Here is a 24596-nt window from a genome sequence, read left to right on the forward strand (position 1 = left end):
TTTTGAAACGTAACATCTATTCATTCTGAACAATGAAATGTTAACAAAAAAGTCTCATCCGCTAGGTTTTTTAACAGAAAGTGACATTTAATTTTTTATTTTGGGATATTTTAATTTATGGTTTAAAATTTAGTTTGAATTTAAAACTAATTTAAATTTAAACTTTTAATTATGATATATTCATTATTGATTGTATGTAAGTTAAAAATTTTATGAAGCCTTTTTAGCTGAATAAAAATTTTTATGAAGTTTTTTTAATATTTAAGTTAGTTTAAATACAAATTAAGTTTTAAACCATATAATTTTTAAAATACCCTTAAAATAGCAAATTAAAAGTTAATTTCAGAAAAAAAACCTAACCCGGGGAGGAGGGTTTGTTACATTTAATTGTTAAAAAAAGAATAGATGTTACGTTTTAAAGATCAGAAGACAAAGTGTTATAATGAATATAATACCGAGAGAATTTTTATAATTAATTATAAAATATAACATGCACGTGCTTTAAAAATATTTTTAAAAATATAAAATATATATATTAGGTCACATTCAATTCAAAGATTTAAGTTTTCAAGGGATAATATAAATCCTCTTTTTCTTAGTCCACCTCATTTCAAAGGATAATATAAACCCTCTATCCGCCTATTTTTTATTTAAATTACGTTCTGAATTGAAATTTAAGTTTTCTTAAGTTAAAATATAATTTTATGTGAAAATTTTTAAATATAATAAAAAATTAAATATAATTTTTTATAAAAGATTTTAATTATAATAAAATTAAAATTAAAAATTTAAATTGATAAAATAAATAACTTACCCGTCTTATTCAGAGTGGATACCTGCGGTACGGTACCACATTCACACGTACATTTGCTAATTTACAGCACAGCTGTTTGTCATATTCTCGGCGACGGCTGTTTTTTTTTTTTGGATTCAACTGAAAACCAAGCCCCTTTTATTCCTTCTTTCCTTCCTTATCTTTTTGTTTTGTTTTTGCCAATTCTCCTTTTGGGAGTCCTTTCTTTCCTTTTGAACAAACCAATTAACACGAACGAAGGAAAAGGACCTAGAAAATCCAAACTCAAATCCATTAACAGATTTTTTTTTTTTTTATTAGACAATAGTTTATATATTTGGAAAACATAAGGGTGGATTTAATTTAAATATTTGTGTCATAATTTGAATCATAATTTATAATTTTTTATAATATTTTTTTTCATACAAAATACACAAGAATAATTCTGAATAATAATTTTAAATCTATTAACAAAAACACGTACAAAACGATTCTCTGTCTTCTGATGTAAACCGTCCAATGCCGTTAATGCCCCGCACAGAGAGGGAAACCAGAAAAAAAAAAAAAACACGTTTCGTAATTAGGGTTTCCCATTTTCTGTCTTTTTCTCAAAATCAGACCCACGTCAGTGAATCCGTCTATCTTCGCTTTGCAATCGTGACTTTTTCTTGCATATTTTCCTCGGAATTTGGTACGGACACCTACGACAACGAGTTTCGAGGGTTTTTGTTTTATCTCGAAACTTCGGCTTGGGTTCGTGATTGGGAACTCAGAATCTGGTCCTTAATTTGGCGTTTTGTTCGTTTCGAGGACAGATTCAGTTTAATTTTCTCTCAGAATTTCATTTCTTAAGTAATTTCCAATTTTGTTGATTACGAGCTCTGGCGTTTTCTTGCAGTGGGGCGGTTTAAGGAGACCGCCGTGTATTGATATTTTCGCTTCTAAGGTCAGTTTTTCTCTCTCAACTTTTTTTTTCCTCCCTTTTTTTAAGTAGAATTTAAGTGTGTATTTGGTTGTGTGTGTTTTCTTGGTTGTTGTTATTTGTTGTAACCTTAATCCTTGGGAACTGTAGCTTTTAAACTCGTTCATTTTACTGTTCTGAATTTTCAATTTCAGTTACTGTTCTGAATTTTCAATTTCAATTTAAAAATTTTCATAAAAAATTATTTTTAATTTTTTCAGTTATAATTAAAAGATTATATCTCAACTTAAATTAAAAATTCGAATCAACGAACTGAATTGGACCTCACTATCTGGATAGTGCAAGAATTTGTGCTGACAAAGTTTGGTTTGGTGTTGAAGTTGGCAGATGACGCACTATTTATAGGAAATGAAAGGTGGACTTGTGAAAAATGGTGAGGGTATTGGTATGGACGTGCGGAGAGAGAAGAGAGATAGAGGATTCGTTTTGAACGTCCGTCCAATTTGGCAACTCTAGCGGAGCGACAATCCTATCCGATATCGGATTTTTACCCTGAAAATGGAACACCCCTTTTCATCGAAAGAGAAGGAGAAGGAGAGTGAGTATTGGCCACTTTCAAGAGCTCAGGTGGAGAATTTCCCGTCGTTTGATGGTGGCGCGAGGAGTGTGGTACAGGAGGATGTGTTCACTAACTTCTCCGACCTCCTGAATTTTGATTCTTATGCTGGGTGGTGCAACAGTCCTGCAGTAACGGATCAGGCGTCGGCCACTTACGGGTTGTCTTCGCTTCCATCAGTGGCGTATGCGGCGTTGGATGCCCCAAACTTTATTGAGCAGAGTGTTGGGGCACTTCCTGGGACTGAAGTTGGTGGGAACTTAGGGAGGAGTTCCTTCAATTTTGGTGACAAGATTGTGTTTCAGCCTGCAGATACTCAGTTCGAGGTGTCAGCGCATTCTAATGCTGCTAACGACTCGGTTGCTAAACAAACTAATGCTTCCGTTCAAGGAAACAGTCAGATTGACGCAGTGAATACCTATAGACCAACGAGATGCTCGCTTGATGAGAAGATGCTGAGAGCGCTATCAGTTGTCAAAGAGTCTTCTGGCGGAGGCATTTTGGCGCAAGTTTGGGTTCCCGTGAAGCGTGGTGACCAGTTGTTCTTAAGCACTTCTGAGCAGCCTTATTTACTTGATCATATGCTTGCAGGCTACCGTGAAGTGTCGAGGATGTATACATTCGGTGCAGAAGGGAATTCAGGACGTGTTCTTGGGCTTCCTGGACGTGTTTTTGTCTCCAAAGTTCCAGAGTGGACTTCAAATGTTTGTTATTATCAGAAAAATGAGTATTTACGGTCGGAGCATGCATTTAGTCATCAGGTCCGTGGTTCTATGGCCCTACCAGTGTTTGAACCAGATCCTACAATGCCATGCTGTGCTGTGTTGGAACTCGTCACTACAAAAGAGAAGTCCAATTTTGATAAGGAGATGGAAATTGTTTGTAATGCACTCCAGGTTGCTTTTCACTCTCCATATGTACATGGCATACACTCTTTTTTTTTTTTTTTTTTTTTCATGGCATAAACTCTTTTTAATTTTTTTTTTCTTTTTTTCTTTTCTGTCCAAACTTGTGTCTTATAATGGTAACTGAACGTGGGACGTGGCACCATTGTTTTTATGAATTGCAGTAACCTTTTCCTTTACCTAGTTTCTTGTATGTCTGCAAAATCATGAGAAGAAAGGCAAATATCTGAGGTGTTTTCTAGAAGAACCTCGCTAATACACTGATTATGATTGTCTTTCATTGTTCACCTATTAGAATTTGGTTTTCTTTTAATTATGTTCTCAGGATGGCAAGTTGAAATATGTTTTGGTTGAAATATTTGTTCTGGGATGTTTTTGATGCTTGAAATGATTCCATGCATTTTATCTCAAGCATCTTACATGAACTACATGATTTCAGGCTGTGAATCTAAGGACAAATGCACATCCACGCCTTGTTCCCCAGGTATCTTTTAGAATCACAACAATTTTACTTCTCCCCTTACCTTAACCAAATACAAGAAAGAGAGAGAGAGAGAGAGAGAGAGAGAGAGAGAGAGAGAGAGAGTTGTATGAAAAAAAACCTTCTCTTCAGATGATCTTCACTTCTTACAAGGTCATTTCTTATTTGCAGTGCCTCTCAAATGACCAAAAAGATGCATTAGCTGAGATAATTGATGTCTTGCGAGCTGTGTGTCATGCACATAGATTGCCACTGGCTCTGACATGGATTCCTTGTTGTTACACTGAAGGAGCTGATGGTGAATATGTAAGGGTACGTGTCAGAGAGGGTAAATTGAGTGCAAATGAGAAATGCATACTATGCATTGAGGAAACAGCTTGTTATGTTAATGACAGAGTGATGCAAGGTTTTGCACATTCTTGTATGGAACATCATCTTGAGGAGGGACAAGGTTTAGCTGGAAAAGCACTTCAATCAAATCTTCCCTTTTTCCTTCCTGATGTTAAAACGTATGACATAAATGAGTTTCCACTTGTTCATCATGCACGGAAATTTGGTTTAAATGCTGCTGTTGCGATCAGGCTAAGGAGCACCTACACAGGAGATTGTGACTACATACTGGAATTCTTCCTCCCTGTCAATATGAAGGGGGCTTCAGAACAGCAACTTTTGTTGAACAACCTTTCAGGTACAATGCAAAGAATCTGTAAAAATTTGAGGACAGTTTCAGATACGGAAATAGTTGGGGCTGGTTCTAATGATGCATTTCAGAAGGATGTAGTCTCAAACCTCCCTTCCCTGTCCAGGGAAAGTTCCCAAATGGTGCTATCAGATAGTGACTTGAATTCAGTTGATGAGCTGCCCTCGAAGGTATCTAAACGGAGAAACAAGGGATTTGAAGGAGATGGTGTTCGGGAACAGGTATTATTCTACACAACATTCTTCATTCGTTTTGCACTAATAAAAGATTCTGCGGTTAATGAGGCATGCTCTTTCTAATTGTTGGTGCATGATATATATACTAGTTTCAGTTGCATTTACTCTGCAGTTCCTATAAAAACCCAATCATAGCATGCATGTGTACTTGTTTTTTTGTAATTAAAATATTACAGGTCTGTTGTCTTGTCGTTGGTTAGTAAGTTGCTGTTGTTCGAACTAGAAGAGTATTTTGGATGCTTTTCTCTTTTTAGGAAGTTGATTTTATAGTAGTTTACCGTATTTCTTTGCGATTATTTTTTCAGTTGACAATATGATAGGAACCTGATCTAAACAAGAAGAATTTAACTGCAAGAGGTCTATTATTCATGAAAATCACTGATACAAGCAATTAGGAAGCCCTAACTGCGATAGTATTCAAGAGACCATCCAACTCTCCCATCTTGGTTGCCCAAGCCCCAACCAACTAAATCAAGCATACCCCTACTAGCAACCAACCCCCTCCCTTTTATACTAGTAACGTCCTCTAACCACGACTAACAATCTATTAATGCCCTCCCCCAGCTAACAGATCCTAACACAATATCACTGTTTTCTTTCTCTATGCACGTGTATATTTACATCTGACGTATATACATGCATTGTCCACATTCCTCTGTGTACATGCATGTGTGTGCAAGAGCGTATGACAGAGTTGTTTTATTGTAGTATAAATGCGTTCTTGTTTCCTGAGGCTTCCAGAGCACAAACCTGCTCTATCAAAAGATTCTTCAACTACCTCACCGCATTTTCATCATAGTACCCTACATCTACCGTTAATTCAGGTCTCTGAGATATTGTTATTTATGACAAACATAACGCTGATCGTACCTGCTGCTAATGATCAAAACCAAACTCAACTACCAGTAGGGATCATTTATGTTTTGGTGTGGCTTCATACAAATTTTTGGAACAATAGCTTTTAACTTTCTTTACACTGTAGGGTATGAGCGGATCTAGAAGGCAGACAGAGAAAAAGCGAAGTACATCAGAGAAAAATGTGAGCTTGAGCGTTCTTCAGCAATATTTTTCTGGCAGTCTTAAGGATGCTGCAAAAAGCATTGGAGGTAAGGACTCCTTGCCATATATGATCCATTACTAACGAAGAAAAGTTTGTGCAATGTGTATGGTTGTAATGCTTGATTTTAAGCCTCACATGATATAGCGGATGTAAATTTTATAGAAAACTTAATTCATTTGTGATCGGGCTGAAGAAATTTTCTTTGGTGTAAACTTCCCTTTTGAAGGATTTTGTCTCTTCCATTATTTATCTATTGTTTTAGAAGAGCCTTGTTGGATGTAGTACTTGCTTGCTGCTGTAGCATTACCTTTAAGAAGTAGAAAAGGGTGGGTAGGATTCTGGGCAAGAAAGGTAATGATGATACGAAAATTAAAACTGGGAAGCAGTGATACCAATTCAGGTTATAGCTATAATTGCTGTATTAATGCGTAACTCCTGAAAATTTGAGGTAATTCTGATGGAGTGGAAATTTTTTGAGTGAGACTAAATTGGACTTCCCTAGGTTCTTTCAAAATAACACTTTCTTTATCAACGCTGTCAACGCAGATCCCTTAACATATGAAAAAGATGCATACATTTGACTGTTTTAGCTTTTGAAATATCCAACTTGACTTTGAATTCTCCGTTTTAGTATCCTTTCATATATGGATTATTGAAGTTGATCTTTTAATTTTTCAATAACTAAAGTAAATTGTCAGGGTTCATAGTATAACTAATTTTCACTAAGGGGTACCATTGTGACACACATAAAGGGGTGTCAATGCATTTTTTCTACATATCTTTTAGAAGCAGGGGTTAGGATAAATAGGCTCTTATATCATATCAGCCGCTTCCTATATTTTTGTTACATGTTGAACTACGTTGAATATTATATTTGATTGACATCCCTGTATGTATAGTTGCAATAAACAGTTCTATATGTTTTCTAGAATTATTTTCACGTTTTGAAATATGTGTTAGTAATATATCTATTTGTGTCTCCCTATTAAGTACTTTGTGAACTTTGTGTATGACACATGTTCAAACTTCAATATCGGGGAATATTTGTGAAAAATTCCTGTATATGATATGGACTGACATGCTAATCGGATATCATTAAAGAATTGTTCATCCCTTAAAAGGTTAAACCTAAGAGATGTTCTATAACAATTTGACGGGCTGATAGGATTAAGGAGCTTTAGCAATGAAATTTAAGAAAACCCTAGAACCAAGGTTTTTATAAATAATCTAATGGTGCATTTAATTGTTGAATTGGATCAATTCAATTGTATTGAAGTTATTCTAAAATGAACGTTTGATTTGTGTTGTTCGGCAGTTTGCCCCACTACGCTAAAAAGAATCTGCAGACAACATGGGATCTCAAGATGGCCATCTCGTAAGATAAATAAGGTAAACCGTTCGCTAAAAAAAATACAAACCGTACTCGATTCTGTTCAGGGGGTTGAGGGAGGTTTGAAGTTTGATCCCACTACTGGGGGGCTTGTGGCAGCAGGCTCCATAGCCCAAGAATTTGATACGCGGAAGGGTCTTTTCTTCACAGAGAAGACACAATCTCTGCAGAGCTCAGATCCAATTTCAGCAATTAAGTCGGAAGAGGATGATTGTACAGGTGGGGCTATGGTCAATCCAAATTCTGTTGAGATCAGGATGTCCAATATTGACACTCAGACTAATTCTGCTCAAGAATCCAAGGTGATTGCAGTAGATGCTGGATCAGAACGTGCTAGCTATGACACCATGTCTGGACCTTTCCTGGAAAAGGCTTCCTTTGGTTTTTATCATGCAAAAGAAGTTAGGACATTGAATCAGAGGAAGATTAATTCAAAATTTGAGAATTCTGACTGCCACCACGTGTTTCGGGATTCAGTCTGCTTGGATGCTGGTGATGAGATGGATACAGTAGGTGATGGAGCTAACGAGCTTATTGAACATAACCAGCCTGCTTCTTCAAGTATGACAGACTCGTCAAATGGCTCTGGTTCAATGCTCCATGGCAGTTCTTCAAGCTCTCAAAGCTTTGAGAATCCTAAGCATCCAAAAGGCAAGACGAGCTGTGTTGACAGCAGTTCTAAAATTGTGGTGAAAGCTACCTACAAAGAAGATACTGTCCGGTTCAAATTTGATGCTTCTGCAGGTTGTTTACAACTCTATGAGGAAGTTGCAAAGAGGTTCAAGTTGCAAACCGGAACGTTCCAGCTCAAGTATTTAGACGATGAAGAGGAATGGGTGATGCTAGTGAGCGACATGGACTTGCAAGAATGTCTTGAGATATTAGATGATGTTGGAACCAGAAGTGTGAAGTTCCAAGTTCGCGATATGCCGTGTGCCGTGGGCAGTTCTGGCAGTAGCAATTGTTTCTTGGCAGGAGGCTCATAACAGTTGGGAGGATACTGGATCTTCTCCTTTTTACCATGGGACTTGTCGTGGCGCTACTTCATCGGAGGTGAATGCCCTGCAGAGGCAAAAAGAGGAGCATTCATATCTCGCCGTCTAGATCTTTTCCCGCGTCGTAATTCATAATCAAACTGATCATGAAACGGCACGTCAAACTGTTCTTCGGGTCAAATTGGAGCACAATTACGATTCCAGAATAGAGCTATGCATGGTATGCCCTTTGCTACACTTCTGAGTGGTTAGAATTGTAACGATCTATATGAAACTCCGTTCATGTCGAGCATAAAGGTCCTTGATGCTATAAGCAGCTAAGTTAGTATGTAGTCATAATAAAAACTTGGGAAAGAATAGGGGCATGCTGAAATACGCTGTCATAGTCTAGTCTCTGTGTGTGTGTATATATATATATATATGTATAGAATCACTCTTAAGTCCGGCAGGGGTTTTTTTTACCATTTCCCATCAGGCAATATGTTTTGACCGTTCGATTGGAAAGGAAGGGTTACGATCAATCAATCGAACGAAGGCATCATAATGTAATTTACCTATTATCTTAGACGCAACAGAGCAGCAAAATGGAAAAAAAAAAAAAAAATGTTTGGTATGTTTTTTGAATGGGTATGTAATGTTTTTCTCCGTGTAACTTGGTTAATAGCCATATGTAACATATAGATAATATGTGTGTACTGATAGGCCAAGACTTGAAATGAATTAAAATTAATAGGCCAATAGTTTACATAAGTTAATAAATATGTCAAATTATTATTTTTGTCCATAACTTGTCTAGTTATGAACCATAACTTGACAAGTTATTGTCTATAAATTACGATTTTTGTCTATAACTTGTCTGGCTATGAATCATAACTTGACAAGTTTGTCCATAACTTATCTAGTTATGAACCATAACTTGACAAGTTATGACCTATTAATTTCTATAACTAAAAGTTGGCCTATATACTTTCTTAAATTTTTCATATTGGCCTATTTTTTACTATTTCCATAGTTAAATTGATATTTATTGGTAATACATAGTCATATGACGAATGATTGAAGAAGATTGCTTCGATTAACTGAAAGCCTTGTCTCGTTGAGTAACAGCTGAGCAAGCAATTAATTTCCTATATAAATACATGTGTAACCCTTACAAATATATATTATGAGTGCGTTTGGAACTCGTTTTAAAATGATTTTACTTGTATGAAAATAAAAATGAAAACGTTTTCAATCTTACACAGAAATCATTTTTGAAAATGTATTTAGTAGTTTTAAAGAGATTGTTTTCAGTGTAAAAAAAATCCATTAATGTCTCTTTTTCTCTTCCTCTGCTCGAGAGAGGAGAAAACAAAAAAAGTCATTTTTTATTTCTCTCTCATTTTACACTAAATTAAAAAATTATTTTCATTTTTGTTTTTTGTCTTTATTGCGCCAAACGCCGTTTTAAATAATTTAGGGCTCGTTCATTTCACTGATTCGAGTTTTTTCTACAGCTAAAAGCTCTCATAAAATGTCACATTTAACTTTTTGTTGTTGTTGTTAAAAGCTCTAAAAAAATATCAAATCTCAGTTCGAATTGAAAACTCGAATCTGTGAAGCGAATGAGACCTTAGTATCCTTAAAATTACAAGTTGTTGAAGGAAGATATTTATTGAGCATTAACATTGATAATGATATTTTGCCTATCAATTTTATAAATCACGATTTTTGTCCATAACTTGTCTGGCTATGAACCATAACTTGACAAGTTTGTCCATAATTTATCTGGTTATGAACCATAACTTGACAAGTTATGGTCTATTAATTTCTATAACTAAAAGTTGGCCTATATACTTCCTTAAGCTTTTCATATTGGCATATTTTTTACTATTTCCGTAGTTAAATTGATATTTATTGGTAATACATAGTCATATGACGAATCATTGAAGAAGTTTGCTTCGCGATTAACTGAAAGCCCTGTCTCGTTGAATAACAGCTGAGCAAGCAATTAATTTCATATATAAATACACATGTGTAACCCTTACAAACATATTACGAGTGCGTTTGGAACTCGTTTTAAAATGATTTTGCTTTTTGTATAAAAATGAAAATGAAAACATTTTTAATCTCAGACAGAAATCATTTTTAAAAATACATTTAGTAGTTTTAAAGAGATTGTTTTCAGTGTAAAAAAATTCATTAATGTCTCTCTTTCTCTTTCTCTGCTCGAGAGAGGAGAAAACGAAAACAAAAAATGAAAAACGACTAAAAGTCGTTTTTCATTTCTCTCTCATTTTACACTAAATTAAAAAATTATTTTCATTTTGTTTTTTGTCTTTATTGCGCCAAACGCCGTTTTAAATACGTTTTCATTTTTTCTTTCTTCAAAAACGTGAAAAAAAAAAACGGAATCAATTCCAAACACGGCCATTATGTAACTTGTAGGCAATATATCTATATATTGTTATGTTATTGTGTTTACTAAAAATTTGAAAATATTTAACAATGTTTAACACAACTTCTCTATGTTAGAATGCTCGTGCATACAAAGTCACAGTTTCTTTTAAGAGTTCAATTTTCTAATTTCTTAATTGAAAATAGTAACATAACGTGTTAGAACGTTGAATTTGTTGGGTAGGGAAAATATATTGAGTCAGGATATTAGTAATTTAGGGCTCGTTCATTTCACCGATTCGAGTTTTTTCTACAGCTAAAAATCCTCATAAAATGTCACATCTAACTTTTTTTTGTTGTAGTTAAAATCTCTAAAAAAATTTCACATCTCAGTTCGAATTGAAAACTCGAATCTGTGAAGTGAATGAGGCCTTAAGCCTCGTTTACTTCGCGGATTTGAGTTTTCAATTCGAGCTGAGATGTGACATTTAAAGAAAGCTTTTCACTGTAGCAGAAAAAGTTAGATGTGACATTTTTTGAGAATTTTTTACTGTAAAAACTTAAAACTGAAAACTAAATCGGTAAACGAAGCCTAGTATCCTTAAAATTACAAGTTATTGAAGGAAGATATTTATTGAGCGTTAACATTGATAATATAATGTTGCCTATTTATTTTGTATTTCAATTTCGGTCTGCGTGAATTTAGGAGGTTGATGAGTGTTGAACAACTAGTTGATGAATGGCCTCAAAACTAAATCTATGATGTTTTGTAATTACAAGTATGAATGTGGACGTTTAGTTGATAGATTCAAAATCATGATTCAGAATTATTCTCGATTTATGTGTATTTTTTGTGAGAGAAAATATTATAGCGAACCACGAACCATGATATGATTTATGGCATGAATCTAGCAACCAAACAATATTTCTTATATGAGCCGTTAATTTGGACAAGTTGAAATCATATTATTAAAATATGTACAGTGTATGCAAAAGTAAATGACTTACTACAAGTGTCCTAATATAATGAATTAAGGCATCGTCACCAATTTTACAATATTTGAACATAATATTTGATTTAGACATTAGTACTGTTTTTAGAATAATATAATTGGTAAATCAACAATTTTATAGGAGGATTCTTTTTTCTTAGGTGAATGGAAAATTATATGTAGCAGTAATTAGGAACATGATCTTCAATAATCATTTTACTCTGTTCGAACTTTTAATTGACCTTGTGAAAAAAAAGGGTCCTTTGTTTTTAATATCCTCTAATACGGTTTTAAAGTTTAATATATAAAGGAAAAATAAAGAAGCTAGTAGGGTTTGGATTTATTAACTACTCAACCCCTAAAATGCTCGAAAATGGTATATTATTTTTGTTATTATTTTCATCCTCGTTATTTCAAACACTTTAGGTTTTTTCTTACACTTACAACACTTTGTCATATCAATATTATGCCTTCGTATTAGTTATGTTATTAATATAGTTAGCGTCCCCGACATTCTCACATACATTTTCACAAATTAATCTTTGTATTATATCTTTATACTTTCTTTATTGCTCGCTATTAGATAAGTTCCTTAACGTTTTACATATACATCACACTTCGTCTATACATCATACAATCAAATTAGCTGCGAAACATAGAAAATGAATTACTTTCAGATGATAGGATTCGACATATTGTTGGAAATAAATAGAGTATTTATTTAATCAATTTATGTGCATCAATATGATAAAGCATAAAATTCTGCATAAGCAAATATGATGCATGACATACATAAAAAATACATAAAATCATGTTTTTAATTAAGTGCCAACGATAATCTAATTTACCACAAATAATGTGCCTTCATAGGGTAGGTCACATTAACCGCTAATTGAACCGAGATCTTCTTAATTAATAAATATATTCAAAATATTCATGTTTTCATATTTATCAAGTACCGTTATTTTGGTCAAAATATAATTAATCAGTTTAATTATATTTTCATTAGTGTAAGCTGCCATTTCGGATTCCAAAGACATAAATCTAAAGTGTCGCCGTAGGATAGGTCAATTGAAAATACATCCCGAATCCTATCGCTTGGAAGTTAACTTTGATATTGATCTAGAATGGACACTCTCCGTAGGGAGAACAGAATCAGTGCAGCCGCGAAGTGCCTTCCAAATCTCATGGTGTTGCACTAACGGTGGAAACCCAGTATTGTCATACAATCCTTTTCCACTCAATATTTTATAAATATGTATTTTTACTTTGAAACACATCTCATAGTTTTCAAATTCTAATAGATAAACAATTTATTTATCGAACATGTGAAATTATAAAATTTAACTCTTAAATTCAATTTCATATATTATATTATTTTGCAAATCAAAATTGCAACTAAAATTAATTTAATCATATTAAATTAATTTCGTGCATAACTTTTTATTTTATTTTTGAAAGAACTCTTTTAACAAAATTAAATAAATAATAAATGCGCGTGTATGTGTGACAAGCTATTAAACATATGAGTAGACACATTAGATCTATATGACATATTATATGCATGGACATGTAATATACAATCATCAAATAAATATAAGTTTAAAATATGCAATCGCCTATTAAGAAAAATTTAACCTTTTCCCATGGAAAAAATATATTATAATCATATTAAACGAATAATTATTATAACCATAGTCGAATAAATAAAAATTATAATAATTATTTTCTTTTGTTACATTAATGGGTCTTTGATTTTAATTCTTCATTCTTCGAGACTTCAAATTCCTTTGTCTTCGGGTTGGGCTACATCTTCTTTTAGGTCAGGAACTCTTTCGGATCCCAAAATGCGTGGAACAAGGGTTTCGAAAACCCTCGGGCCCTATTGGGCCAATTTATGCACTTTGCAATGCGCTTGCCTGTGTGCAACCTACGAGGGTTGTGCGGGGGTGCGCTGGAGCGTCACAACGCCCGTGAAGGGCGTGTAGGTGCTCGGGCGTGCAATGGGGCCATGTACTGGGTGTACTTGGGGCCGCGCGATGGGCGATGCAGCCAGGGCAGATACAAATTAGATATCACACATTTAATAAAATATTTGATTATTGCGTAATTGAAGAATAAATTAATATAGTATATAAACCTAGCTTTGATACCAATTGTTGGTTTTTGAAATAATTTCTAGTGCTGAAGCGTGTATTTAGCGGATCGTGTATAACAAAAATTTCATAAAACTTTTGAAACGCACTATAGAATATATTAATTTATACGTGAACAAATTAATTTAATAAATTTATTAATTTACCTAGCGAACGATTATGCCGATAACTTGAGATCTTTGATCAGTAACAATCATCGCTTCATGCTTGTTCGAAATACCTGAATCTTCCTCGTCAATTTCTTGAATCTACTAAAACATGCGTGTGGGCACACCTAAAACAAAACAGGAGTAATACTCTAAACACTCAAGTCTTCTATGACAACAACACATGCACGATGAGGAACTAGGATAAATAACTTTTCTTCTCTTTTCCTCACTCTATAAAACTGGCCAGTATATGCTTATGGAGAGCAAAAATTGTGTTTTCTAATTTTATACAATCTCCAATTTATAGAGTAGCTATTAGACTCCCATAGGAAATCTAATTTTTATTTCCAAGATAAAATTTGATAATTTGTTGTGGAACAAAATTATCCCTCTCTATTATCCTTATCAGGGCCAGTCACCACAGGGATAATTTCTTTATGGTTGGCTTTTTAGCATATAGGAGAAGGAGAAAAAGTTCTCCTTTATCCTATAATCCAATTTTGACACAAATTTAAATTTCAATTAAAGTCAAACTTTAATTAATTTAAATTCTTATTTGATAGCTTATCAAATAAGACAATCAGATAACTTAGAGAGTGAGTAACTGAATCCTAGATGAATTCGTACAATGCTGGGCGTGTGACATCATGTGGACCCCACCACATGTGTCTTTTAAAATTCAAATTAAATAATCAGATTATTTAATATCCAATTAATTTACAATTAATTATTTTAAGTGTTTTATTTAGAATTACAAAATTCTAAAATTTTCATTTTGTCCTTAGTGTCTTGTAAAATTATAAGGACAGTGCAGGGATTCATGTACCTATAATTCCAAGCTCAAATAAAATTAATAATTAATCAAACTCTTTAATTAATTAATTCTATTAATTCTAAAGTTACTCCACTATAAACTTGCAATTGACTCTCACAATTATAGATATAATTTACTTTCACAACCTTGAAGTGTCCATTTAATATAGTTATTACATATAGATCAATCATTCATAAATAATTCATAACTAGAGCTAGGTGAAATCTGTTAACCTCTTTAATTACATCTTTATCCTTGAGTACCATTGATTCTCTAATGAATAGTATATTCATAAAACAAATTCATAAATATGAGCTCGTTACTTATTCAAGTACCGAATAAAATCTTAAGCGAATTATTTATGTGCTTCTTTATTAAAGAAGGAATGAATTCTATCTCGTATATTAACATTCCCGACTACTTACTTTATCATGTCTCCAAGATACAAGGAATATGATTTAAAATTTTGAAATCCATACCGAGGAAGTCAAAAGACACAAAACCATAAACAAAAGTCTGTTAATAATTCAAGATTAAGATATTTCTATATATGATCATCGGTAAACTCAATTTGAATTTTTATACTTAACGGAAATTATCAAAAATTTAAACTGCGTCTATGTCCTGGTTCCACATAATCACATTATGTGTAATAAACTCATTCAATATCTCTCCATATTAATAGTGCAGATAACATTGCTTTATTCTTAATGGAAATGACATGTATTAGTAATATTTTAATTAAAGATTCTGAAACTTTAATTAGATTCATTACGAACATGCTTTAATTATTATTCTTAAATATTATCCTCTCATATATAACTCTTATATACAATATTTAAGATTACATAAATAATCGCATAATTTTTTAATAATATATACACATAAAATAATGAATAAACTCTTTTATAAAATAAATAAGAACTATCCTATTACATCTTATATTTTAAGGACACTATTTCCAACAATACGAATGTGGTAAATCATGGATTTACTAGGTATATATCCAGAATTTACCATTAGAATCTATAATTTTTTCTCCTAGTAATATGAATTTGGTAAATCCTGGATTTGCCATATATATCCTGCTGGTTTTCGAATTGAATTTGGATGCGGAAGCGTGTAAGTAGCAGATCGTGTATAACAAAAATTTTCATAAACCTTTTGAGATATTCTATAGATTAATTTATGCACGAATAAATTAATCATATTAATTTATTTAATAAGAACTCGATTAGAATTATACCTAGCAGCTGGTTAGGATGATAACTTGAGTTCTTTGACCTCGAACGTTCCTTACTCCAATGCTAGTTTAGAAAATCAAAGTCTTCTTTGTCAATTCCTAGAATCCACGAAGACGTGTGTGTGGGCACACCTGAGACAAAACATGATTAGCAATAAAACACTCAAATTTTTCACAAACACCAACGCATGCATGACATGAAATTTTTAGAGAAAATTTTTCCTTCCCACTCTTGGTATATTCGGCCACTATGTTTTTAAGAGAGAAAAATTGTGTCACACAATTTTCTACAATTCTCTTATTTATAGAGTAGTAGTCAAACTCCTAGCAAGAATCCAATCTTTATCTTCAAGATAAAGCTTATCAATTATCTCCCATATGAATTTGGAACAAAATCTCCAACTCCCTTATCCTTGTATGGCTGGCCACCATGGGAAATCTTATCCCTCTGATTAGGCGCCAATTACATATAGGGAAGGATGAAAAATCTTTCTTTATCTTGTAGTCTAATTTTGACTCAAATTCAAATTCCAATTTAAGTCAAACTTAAATCAATTGAATTTCAAATTGAACAACTTATCAAATAAGTTTAAATGGATAATTCTAGAAGTGTTCATACTGTGTGTTCACACTGTGCCTTGCATTCACACAATGTGAAGACCTTCACATAAGTGATCTAAAATTCAAATTTAAATTTAAATAATCACATTATTTAATCTATAATTAATTCTCAATTAATTATCCTTGAGTATTTTATTTTAGAATTCTATAATTCTAAAATTTCCATTTTACCCTTTGTGTCTTGTGGAATTACAAGGACGACGCGAGAACTCATAGACCTATAATTCTGAGCTCCAATAAAATTAATAATTAATCAAACACTTTAATTAATTAATTAATTATATTAATTTCAATAGTTGCTCCACTATAAACTTGGAATTGCACTCTTGTAATTATAGACATAAATTACTTCTAAACTGTGAAGTGTCCATTTGATATAGCCATTGCATATAGATCAATCTTCCATAAATAATTCATAATTAGAGCTAGGTGAAATCTGTTAATCTCTCTAGTTATATCTTTATCCTTAACTACTATTGATTCCTAATGGACAGTGATTCATAAACACATTCAGGAACAAGAGCGCTCTAACTAATCCAAGTACCGAATCAATACTGCAAGGACATTATTTATCTACTTCTTTCACAAGAAGGAATGGATTCCATCTTGTATAATAACATTCCCGACTACCTACTTCATCATGTCTCCAAAATACAAGGAATATGATTCAGGGTCTCAGAATCCGTACCGAGTAAATCAAAAGACACAAATCTATAAATAAGAATATGCTAAGAACTCCAGATTAAGATCATTCTATATATGACTATCGGTAGACTCAATTAGAATATCTATACTTAACGAAAATTATTAGAAATTCATATTGTGTCTGTGTCCCTATTCCACATAATCTCATTATGCGTAATACACTCATTCAATATCTCGTCATATTAACAATACGGATAACACCGTTCTATTCTAAATGTGAATGATATGTATTAGTAATGTTTTAATCAAAGATTCTGAACTTTAATTAAATTCATTACAAACATTGTTTTTGATTATTATCCTTAAACATTATCCTTTCGCATATAATACTTATATACAATGTTTAAGGTCACATAAATAATAATGAAATTTTCATTTAATATTCATAAAATATTCATAAATATATGCACATAAAATGATGAATAAAATATTTTATTAAATAAATATCCTATTACATCTCATGCTTTTAGGACACTATTCCTAACATATCCAAGATTTACCATTAGAATTTGTGCTATTCTTTTTCAAGTGATTCTAACTTGGTAAATCATAGACATACTTGGATTTACCAAAGGAACGGAAAAAATAGCAAGAAAAAGGTAAAATTAGAAAAAAAAATTTAAAAACATGAAATGGTCTATAAATTTCTATGCAAAATTGGTTATTTACTTCTATAAGTTTTAAATGTAGGCCTACTTCCTACAATTTTCCTTATTTTAACTAAAAGAAAGCAAAAAAAAAGGTATTTTAAAAAAGGATATTTTTGAGAAAAAAAGAACTATCAAATAATACTATGGGAAACAATAAAAGGCAAAAGAAAAGAAGAAAGTAGAATTTTTTTTTTAAAAAAAAGAGAAAAATAGGAAAAGTAAAAAAAAAAAAATGAAGATTTGGCCTCTTTAGGATCTAAGTCCACTTGACTGCTTTTATAAGCTTTAGATGTTATATTAGATGTATAGATAATCATTTAAAGATTAAACTTTAAATATGCCGTTGGCAAAACTATAAAAAAAACCCTAGAAAAATAGGATTAAAAAAGAGCAAAACACACGTAAAAAGCATTCATAAAATAAAAAATAAAAGAACAAAACATTTAAAAAATATAAAAAAGAAGAAAAAGAAAAAAAAGAAAAAAAAGAAAAAAGAAAGAGGGAGGGCTATTAAGTGGCAGCTTGAAAAGTGCTCTGTATGAGCAATGTAGAAAAAAAAATGTGTGTAAAGATAACTTTTGATATAACAAGAATTATATGGAAAACAATTAAGTAGAGACATATTGGAAGAAAGTTAGTTTAACCATTAACAATAAAAATTAAAAAGAAACACATGTAAAAAATTACTTTAATAGGAGTAGAGTGAGAAAAAATTATTTTAAAAAATTAAACTGTAAAAAAAATTCACAAAACAAAAAAATAAATAAAAAGCAAAACATTTAAAAGATAAAAAGAATTAAGATGAAAAAGTAAAGAAGGAAATAAAAAGAAGAAAGCGTATTGGAGAAGTGGGGAGACTGTCACGTGACAATTTCAAAAAAGAGTATTAATACAAAAGCTTTTAACTCTTTTATATATTGTTAAATTGCTAGATTAGATACATTTTATGTATTATTAGATTAGATATAGTAGCCCACTTTACCTTAAAAAAAATAACATATGTATCATATGAATATTGGATAAATAATGTATTAAGTAAACTAATGAGATTTTCAGATTTAAAGAAAAAAAAGTAAACTAATGCGATATACCCTAAAAATAGATAAATAATCATCAATTTCAATTATAATATTTACATTTTTTATTTACTAAAATTTGATTTACTTTTTCTTTTTTCCATTATAAGCCCATAATAAGCCCCAAACATTTGTTTGGGACGACGTCCCGACGTTTTCGCTTCTCAGTGATGGTTTCTTGTTTTCATTCCATTTTCTGAAATCTACAACGCCCAGCTTTGCTTTTTTTTTTTTTTTTTTTTTTTTTTTTAAAAAAAAGTTTTTTTTTTTTGCGTGATGGTTTCTTGTTTTCATTCCATTTTCTGAAATCTACAACGCCCAGCTTTGTTTTTTGTTTTTTTTTTTTTTTTAATCAGAAATGGCCTTTCTTTTCCAGGAATTTCAAGAGGTATCTCTCTTTGTTTATATTCTGAAAAAAAAACTTACATAAATCTTTTCATTTGCAAAAAAAATGGAGTGTTTAGGGTTTTAGATTATTTCTCTTCCCTTTAATTTTGCGTTATTGATTTTACTTTGGCATTGATCAATTGGGTATAACATGTTTGCTGAAATTGGGGAGTCAGTATTACTACGAACAATCCTCTATTTTCTGAATTTTCTCCTAAGGGATTGCTAAATCATTGCTCACTCGAAAGAATGCTGGGGCTTTTGTAGTCTAAATTCTTTGGAATTTGCTATTGGGATGATTTTTTTTTTCTTTTAATTTTTTTTTTCAATGAACTAATAAGTTAGCCATGGTTGTAAATGCAGAGATATAGAAATGGAATTTCTTGTCCTCACTATGATAATTTGATTTGCTATGTTTGTTTTCAGGCTGTCAAAATTCTTGCAAAAAATCCCATGTCGGACAAGTCGGAAGCGGCTGTAGAGCTGTAGAGGTCTCCCAGTCCCTGTGTGAAGTGTTTTTCTCCAAGTTGTGCTCGAACTTGCAGTTAAGCTTAACAATCTCCAGTGTATTTGACATCTCATTGGCAGTTAAATTGAAAATGGTCTTCAATTTTACTTTTTTCTTAACACACGAGTTCAGTGCATTAAGGTTGATGAGAAAGCGCTTGCCTTTAATCTCGCAAGCCGTTTGTCTCGAGTACCCATCGACGTATGCTCGATTTTGTGTATTTTTCTCATCGTTTAACTCAGGAAAAGACCCTAGTTCTGTAGAAATTGGTGAATTTGGTAATTCCAATGGTGGGTGTGGTAGATATACAAAGATGGGTCCTGAGAATTATGGGGGTTTGAGTTTCTTTCAAGAGGGTCGAGGCTCTGATTTTGGGAGCTTTGGAAAGCTTGACGAGTTTGATGACAGCGATGATGAAGTAGAAGAAGAGAGTGATTATGATGATGATGGTGAGGATGGTTTTGAGGTCTTGAATTTGTCTAATAGGAATATTGCCCAGAGAGAAAATGTTGGTAGAATTGAAGAAGATGAGGGACAATTGAGACACCCTTTAGTGAGAGAAGTTTGTCGGTTAGTTGATCTTAGGTCGACTTGGAACCCAAAGCATGAAGGGGAATTAAGGCACCTGTTAAGAAGCCTCAAGCCTAGGCAGGTATGTGATGTTCTGCGTTCTTTTGACGATGAACGTGTTGCTTTGAAGTTCTTCTATTGGGCTGATAGGCAATGGCGGTATCGACACAACTCAATTGTATACTACACAATGCTCGAGATTCTTAGCAAGACTAAACTGTGTCAAGGTGCTAAACGGGTCCTCCAGCTTATGAAGCGCAGAAGAATTGAGCGGCCCCCAGAAGCATTTGGTCATGTGATGGTGTCTTATAGTCAAGCAGGCAAGTTGAGGAACGCAATGCGAATCTTGACTTTGATGCAGAAAGCGGGGGTTGAACCAAATTTGTCTATATGCAACAGTGCGATTCATGTTTTGGTGATGGGAAATAGCTTGGAAAAGGCATTGAGGTTTTTGGAGCGTATGGAAATTGTTGGAATTAAGCCAAATGTTGTCACCTACAACTGCTTGATAAAAGGATATTGTAATGTGCATCAGATTAATGATGCTTTGGAGCTAATTGCTGATATGCCACTCAAGGGTTGTCACCCAGATAAAGTTAGTTATTATACGGTGATGGGTTTTCTTTGCAAAGAAAAAAGGATCAAAGAAGTCAAGGAACTGATGGAGAAGATGAGGGATGCCGGACTAATAGCGGACCAAGTTACTTACAATAATCTGGTTCATGTGCTCTGCAAGCATGGGCATGGAAGTGAGGCTCTGGGATTTTTGAGGGAAGGTGAAGGCAAAGGATTTCGATTTGATAAGCTTGGTTATAGTGCAATAGTTGACACATTATGCAAGGAAGGTAACATTGACATGGCAAAAGAGATTGTGAATGAGATGTTCTCAAAAGGCTGCATCCCAGATGTTGTGACATACACCTCTGTTGTCAACGGATTTTGTAGGGAAGGAAAGGTGGAGCAAGCTAAAAAGATGCTTCAACAGATGTACAAGTACGGTTGTAAGCCGAATACAGTGTCTTATACAGCCTTATTGAATGGTCTTTGTCAGAATGGGAGGTCATTAGAGGCGAGAGATATGATGAATACGAGCGAGGAAGAGTGGTGGACTCCAAATGCCATAACTTATAGTACTGTGATGCACGGGTTGCGTAGGGAAGGGAAATTGGTTGAAGCCTGCGATTTGGTGGAAGAGATGGTTAGCAAGGGCTTCTTCCCAAACTCGGTTGAAATAAACTTGATGATTCAGTCTCTCTGCCGAGAAGGGAAAATGGACAAGGCTAAGAAGTTCATGGAGTGGTGTCTACATAAGGGGTGTGCTGTTAATGTTGTCAATTTTACTTCCCTTATTCACGGATATTGTCAGAGGGGTGACTTGGAAGCTGCTCTGTCATTGCTTGATGACATGTATCTGAGCAACAAACACCCTGATGCTGTCACATATACGACGGTAGTCAATGCATTAGGGAAGAAAGGTAGAATAGAAGAGGCAAATGAACTTGTGATGAAGATGTTGGGAAGGGGTTTGGATCCTACTCCTGTGACATACAGAACCGTCATCCATTGGTATTGTCAAATGGGTAGAGTGGAGGATTTGTTAAAATTACTAGACAAAATGCTTGTTAGGCAGAACTTCCGAACTGTATATAATCAGGTCATTGAGAAGCTTTGTAGTTTCGGTAACCTTGAGGAGGCTGAAAAACTCTTGAGTAAGGTGTTGAGAACAGCTTCTAGGATTGATGCTAATACGTGCCACATTGTTATGGATGGTTACTTGAGCAGAGGGCTTCCTCTCTCTGCTTATAGAGTGGCCAATAGAATGTTCCATCGGAATATGATTCCTGATTTAAAATTATGTGAGAAGGTGAGTAAAAGATTGATGTTAGAAGGAAATTCAGAGGCGGCAGATAAACTTATATTACGGTTTGTAGAGCGTGGATGCATATCACCTCAGGGTGAAGAGCATATGAATAGTTGACAAGGATTCTTTTTGGTAGAGAAATTTAAGAAAACGTTCATTCAGGATTCAGTGGTTTAGCCTTCAATATTACCTTCAGTGAATCGTAAACGGTAAGACACTTTATTTCTTTCATTGTACATCTGTATATGTATGTATTTCAGCGTTATTTTTGGGAATTCTTCTGTTGCCAATTTAGTTATTCTCCTGTTCTGACCATGCATGATGGGCTTAAAATTTGCTCTCTCAGGGCTATTTCAGTATTCTTTACATTATCTGTCACCTTCTTTTAGCATGATAAATTTAATTTTCCGTGGTTTCTTTACACATTCTGCTTCTTTGTTGGTGCAACTTCTGACATCTAATAAAGTTACAGTTTCTATTCTTTTTGTTCTTCAATGAAGTTACTATTTCTATTGAAAAAAAAAGTTGTGACATCTAATAAAGTTTTCTGGTATCATGACCTTTGTCCCTTTTCAGTCCCGGTGTTTGGCTTCGGTTTTTCTGTGTAGGTATTATAGGATGTCTATCAAGATGGTTATTGGTAACAAAGATTAGGCTTTCTGGCCTGCAACGTCTCTGGTTACCGCCTGCAGACAAAGATCAAAGCAAAAAACAGCTGAAGATGGTTAAGGCACGCAAAAGGAGAACGCCTCAGACTCTACACCAGAGGAACAATCCTAGGATACAAGAGGTCAAAATCAAACAGTACCCAAATACCTCTCTGGTCCAGGTTAAGGGAATGAACACCAGCGAGGAGGTCGATTGGCACCGAGGAAAGCGCTCGGGGTACATCTACAAGGCCAAGATGAAGAAGAATGTGTCTTGACTATTGCTGCATTTGGGGCAAGGTTACCAGGCCTCACGGTAACAGTGGTGTTGTTCGTGCCAAGTTCAAGTCAAAGCTGCCTCCAAAATCTATGGGTGCTAGAATAAGAGTTTTCATGTACCCAAGCAAAAAAGTTTTATGGGTGCTAGAACTTATTTGTTAGATATATATAAGTTCTTGAGTTGTAAAGTGAATTTTATGTGAGAGAAAATACTGTAGCAAAAAAATTTGAGTTGGGAAAAGAACGCGCATGAACCAAGTTTATGTCTTTATATAAGTTCTTAAGTTGAGAACTTGAGTTATAAAATGAATTTTATGTGAGAGAAAATACTGTAGTAAAAAAATTTGAGTTGGGAAAAGAACGCGCATGAACCAAGTTTATGTCTTGTTTGTTAAGAGTTGAATCAGTTTTGTTGGTTTAGACTTTAGAATGTTGAGTGGAGCATTGTATGAAAGAGGTTAATTGAATGCACTTATATTTTATTATTATTTTTTTCTTTTTAAAAAAGGTTGTTTCCTATGTTTGAAGAAGTTGCGAAGAAGTTCAAGTTTGCAAACATGATCATTTGAAATAAAGGTTTCATTCATTTCATCAATTTGAATTTTTAATTTCAGTTTTGTTATAGTTAAAAGCTCTTATAAAAAGTCACATTTAATTTTTTATTACGTGAAAAGCTCTCACATAAAATCATATCTAAACTCGAATTGAAAACTTGAATTTATAAATTGAAAGAGATCAAAATAAATTTCTATAGCATGAGTTGTTGATTTTTCTAAGTTTAACCGTAGTGTACGGGTGAAAGTTTCTGTAAAAGTGTTTAGTTGCTAGTTAAATTCAACGGCGTTTTGAAAGCAGGATATTAGGCTAATCTAGGTATAGTTTGAATAATGAATGAGCTTGAAAATTGTGCACAATTGTATGTTGGGATTCCAGTTCTGGTAATCTTTTAGTTTGCAATGTGCATAGGATTTCATCTTTTCATTTGTTGATGGTTTCTGACTGTACATCTTTTATCTTCGATCATGGTAATTATAGGCATGCAATTTAGCTTCCAATCTTATGCCATGGCTTTCACTTGAGAAGTAACATGGATTTTAAGTAAAAGGTAATGTCGACCAAAATGTTGACGTCGATGAATATTTTGAGGAAAAAAATGTATAACTTGAGAAAACCTTAAAATTTTTTATTGAAACTACAAAAAATATTAAAAACAATTAATATTACTTAATTTGAACTAATTTAATAATAAAAATAATAAATTGTGGTCAGAACATGAGAGTTATGTCGAGTTATGTCAATTAGTATAGTATAAAATTATCATGATAATATATGGATTATGATTCACATATAATTTTACATACATAATACAAATAAGCACAATAATTTAATATATTACATAAAAATTAACTACCAAACATAATAGAGTCTAGACGGACTTAAAGTGCTTTCAGTACCAAAAATGAG

At 33.2% G+C, this 24596-nt stretch overlaps 2 protein-coding genes and 1 pseudogene across 4 annotated transcripts; all 3 read left to right on the forward strand.

The window, feature by feature from the left end:
- The first annotated feature begins 1337 nt into the window (after positions 1-1337).
- On the forward strand, positions 1338-8830 carry LOC21390937 (protein NLP8). 2 transcript variants are annotated; one of them, XM_024176154.1, is made up of 7 exons: positions 1338-1484; positions 1692-1739; positions 2096-3227; positions 3676-3720; positions 3889-4638; positions 5636-5759; positions 7029-8830. In XM_024176154.1, the coding sequence occupies exons 3-7, from the start codon at positions 2274-2276 to the stop codon at positions 8087-8089; spliced, it is 2934 nt and encodes a 977-aa protein (XP_024031922.1). In that variant the 5' UTR covers positions 1338-1484; positions 1692-1739; positions 2096-2273; the 3' UTR covers positions 8090-8830. The 2 variants fall into 2 exon arrangements, with proteins under 2 accessions (XP_024031922.1, XP_024031921.1); XM_024176153.1 differs by lacking the exon at positions 1338-1484 and having other exon boundaries at positions 1491-1739.
- A 10380-nt stretch (positions 8831-19210) lies between these two features.
- On the forward strand, positions 19211-23206 carry LOC21390938 (pentatricopeptide repeat-containing protein At3g04760, chloroplastic). Of its 2 annotated transcripts, none has more exons than XM_024176155.1 (3): positions 19211-19268; positions 19694-22415; positions 22783-23206. In XM_024176155.1, the coding sequence occupies exon 2, from the start codon at positions 19867-19869 to the stop codon at positions 22321-22323; it is 2457 nt and encodes an 818-aa protein (XP_024031923.1). In that variant the 5' UTR covers positions 19211-19268; positions 19694-19866; the 3' UTR covers positions 22324-22415; positions 22783-23206. The 2 variants fall into 2 exon arrangements, with proteins under 2 accessions (XP_024031923.1, XP_024031924.1); XM_024176156.1 differs by having other exon boundaries at positions 22815-23206.
- Positions 22762-23348, forward strand: LOC112094667 (annotated as a pseudogene).
- The last annotated feature ends 1248 nt before the right edge of the window (positions 23349-24596 follow it).

This window comes from Morus notabilis, unplaced genomic scaffold, assembly GCF_000414095.1.
Source record: "Morus notabilis unplaced genomic scaffold, ASM41409v2 Scaffold432, whole genome shotgun sequence".
Taxonomy (NCBI): Eukaryota; Viridiplantae; Streptophyta; class Magnoliopsida; order Rosales; family Moraceae; genus Morus; species Morus notabilis.

What these genes read in the sequence shown, in the direction of transcription:
- LOC21390937 (XM_024176154.1), top strand. Translation starts at nt 2,274, where the DNA reads ATGGAACACCCCTTTTCATCGAAAGAGAAGGAGAAGGAGAGTGAGTAT. An exon ending in TTGTTTGTAATGCACTCCAG is followed by an intron (nt 3,228 to 3,675) that starts GTTGCTTTTCAC and finishes ACATGATTTCAG; the next exon opens with GCTGTGAATCTAAGGACAAA. An exon ending in TGCTGCAAAAAGCATTGGAG is followed by an intron (nt 5,760 to 7,028) that starts GTAAGGACTCCT and finishes GTTGTTCGGCAG; the next exon opens with TTTGCCCCACTACGCTAAAA.
- LOC21390938 (XM_024176155.1), top strand. Translation starts at nt 19,867, where the DNA reads ATGGTCTTCAATTTTACTTTTTTCTTAACACACGAGTTCAGTGCATTA.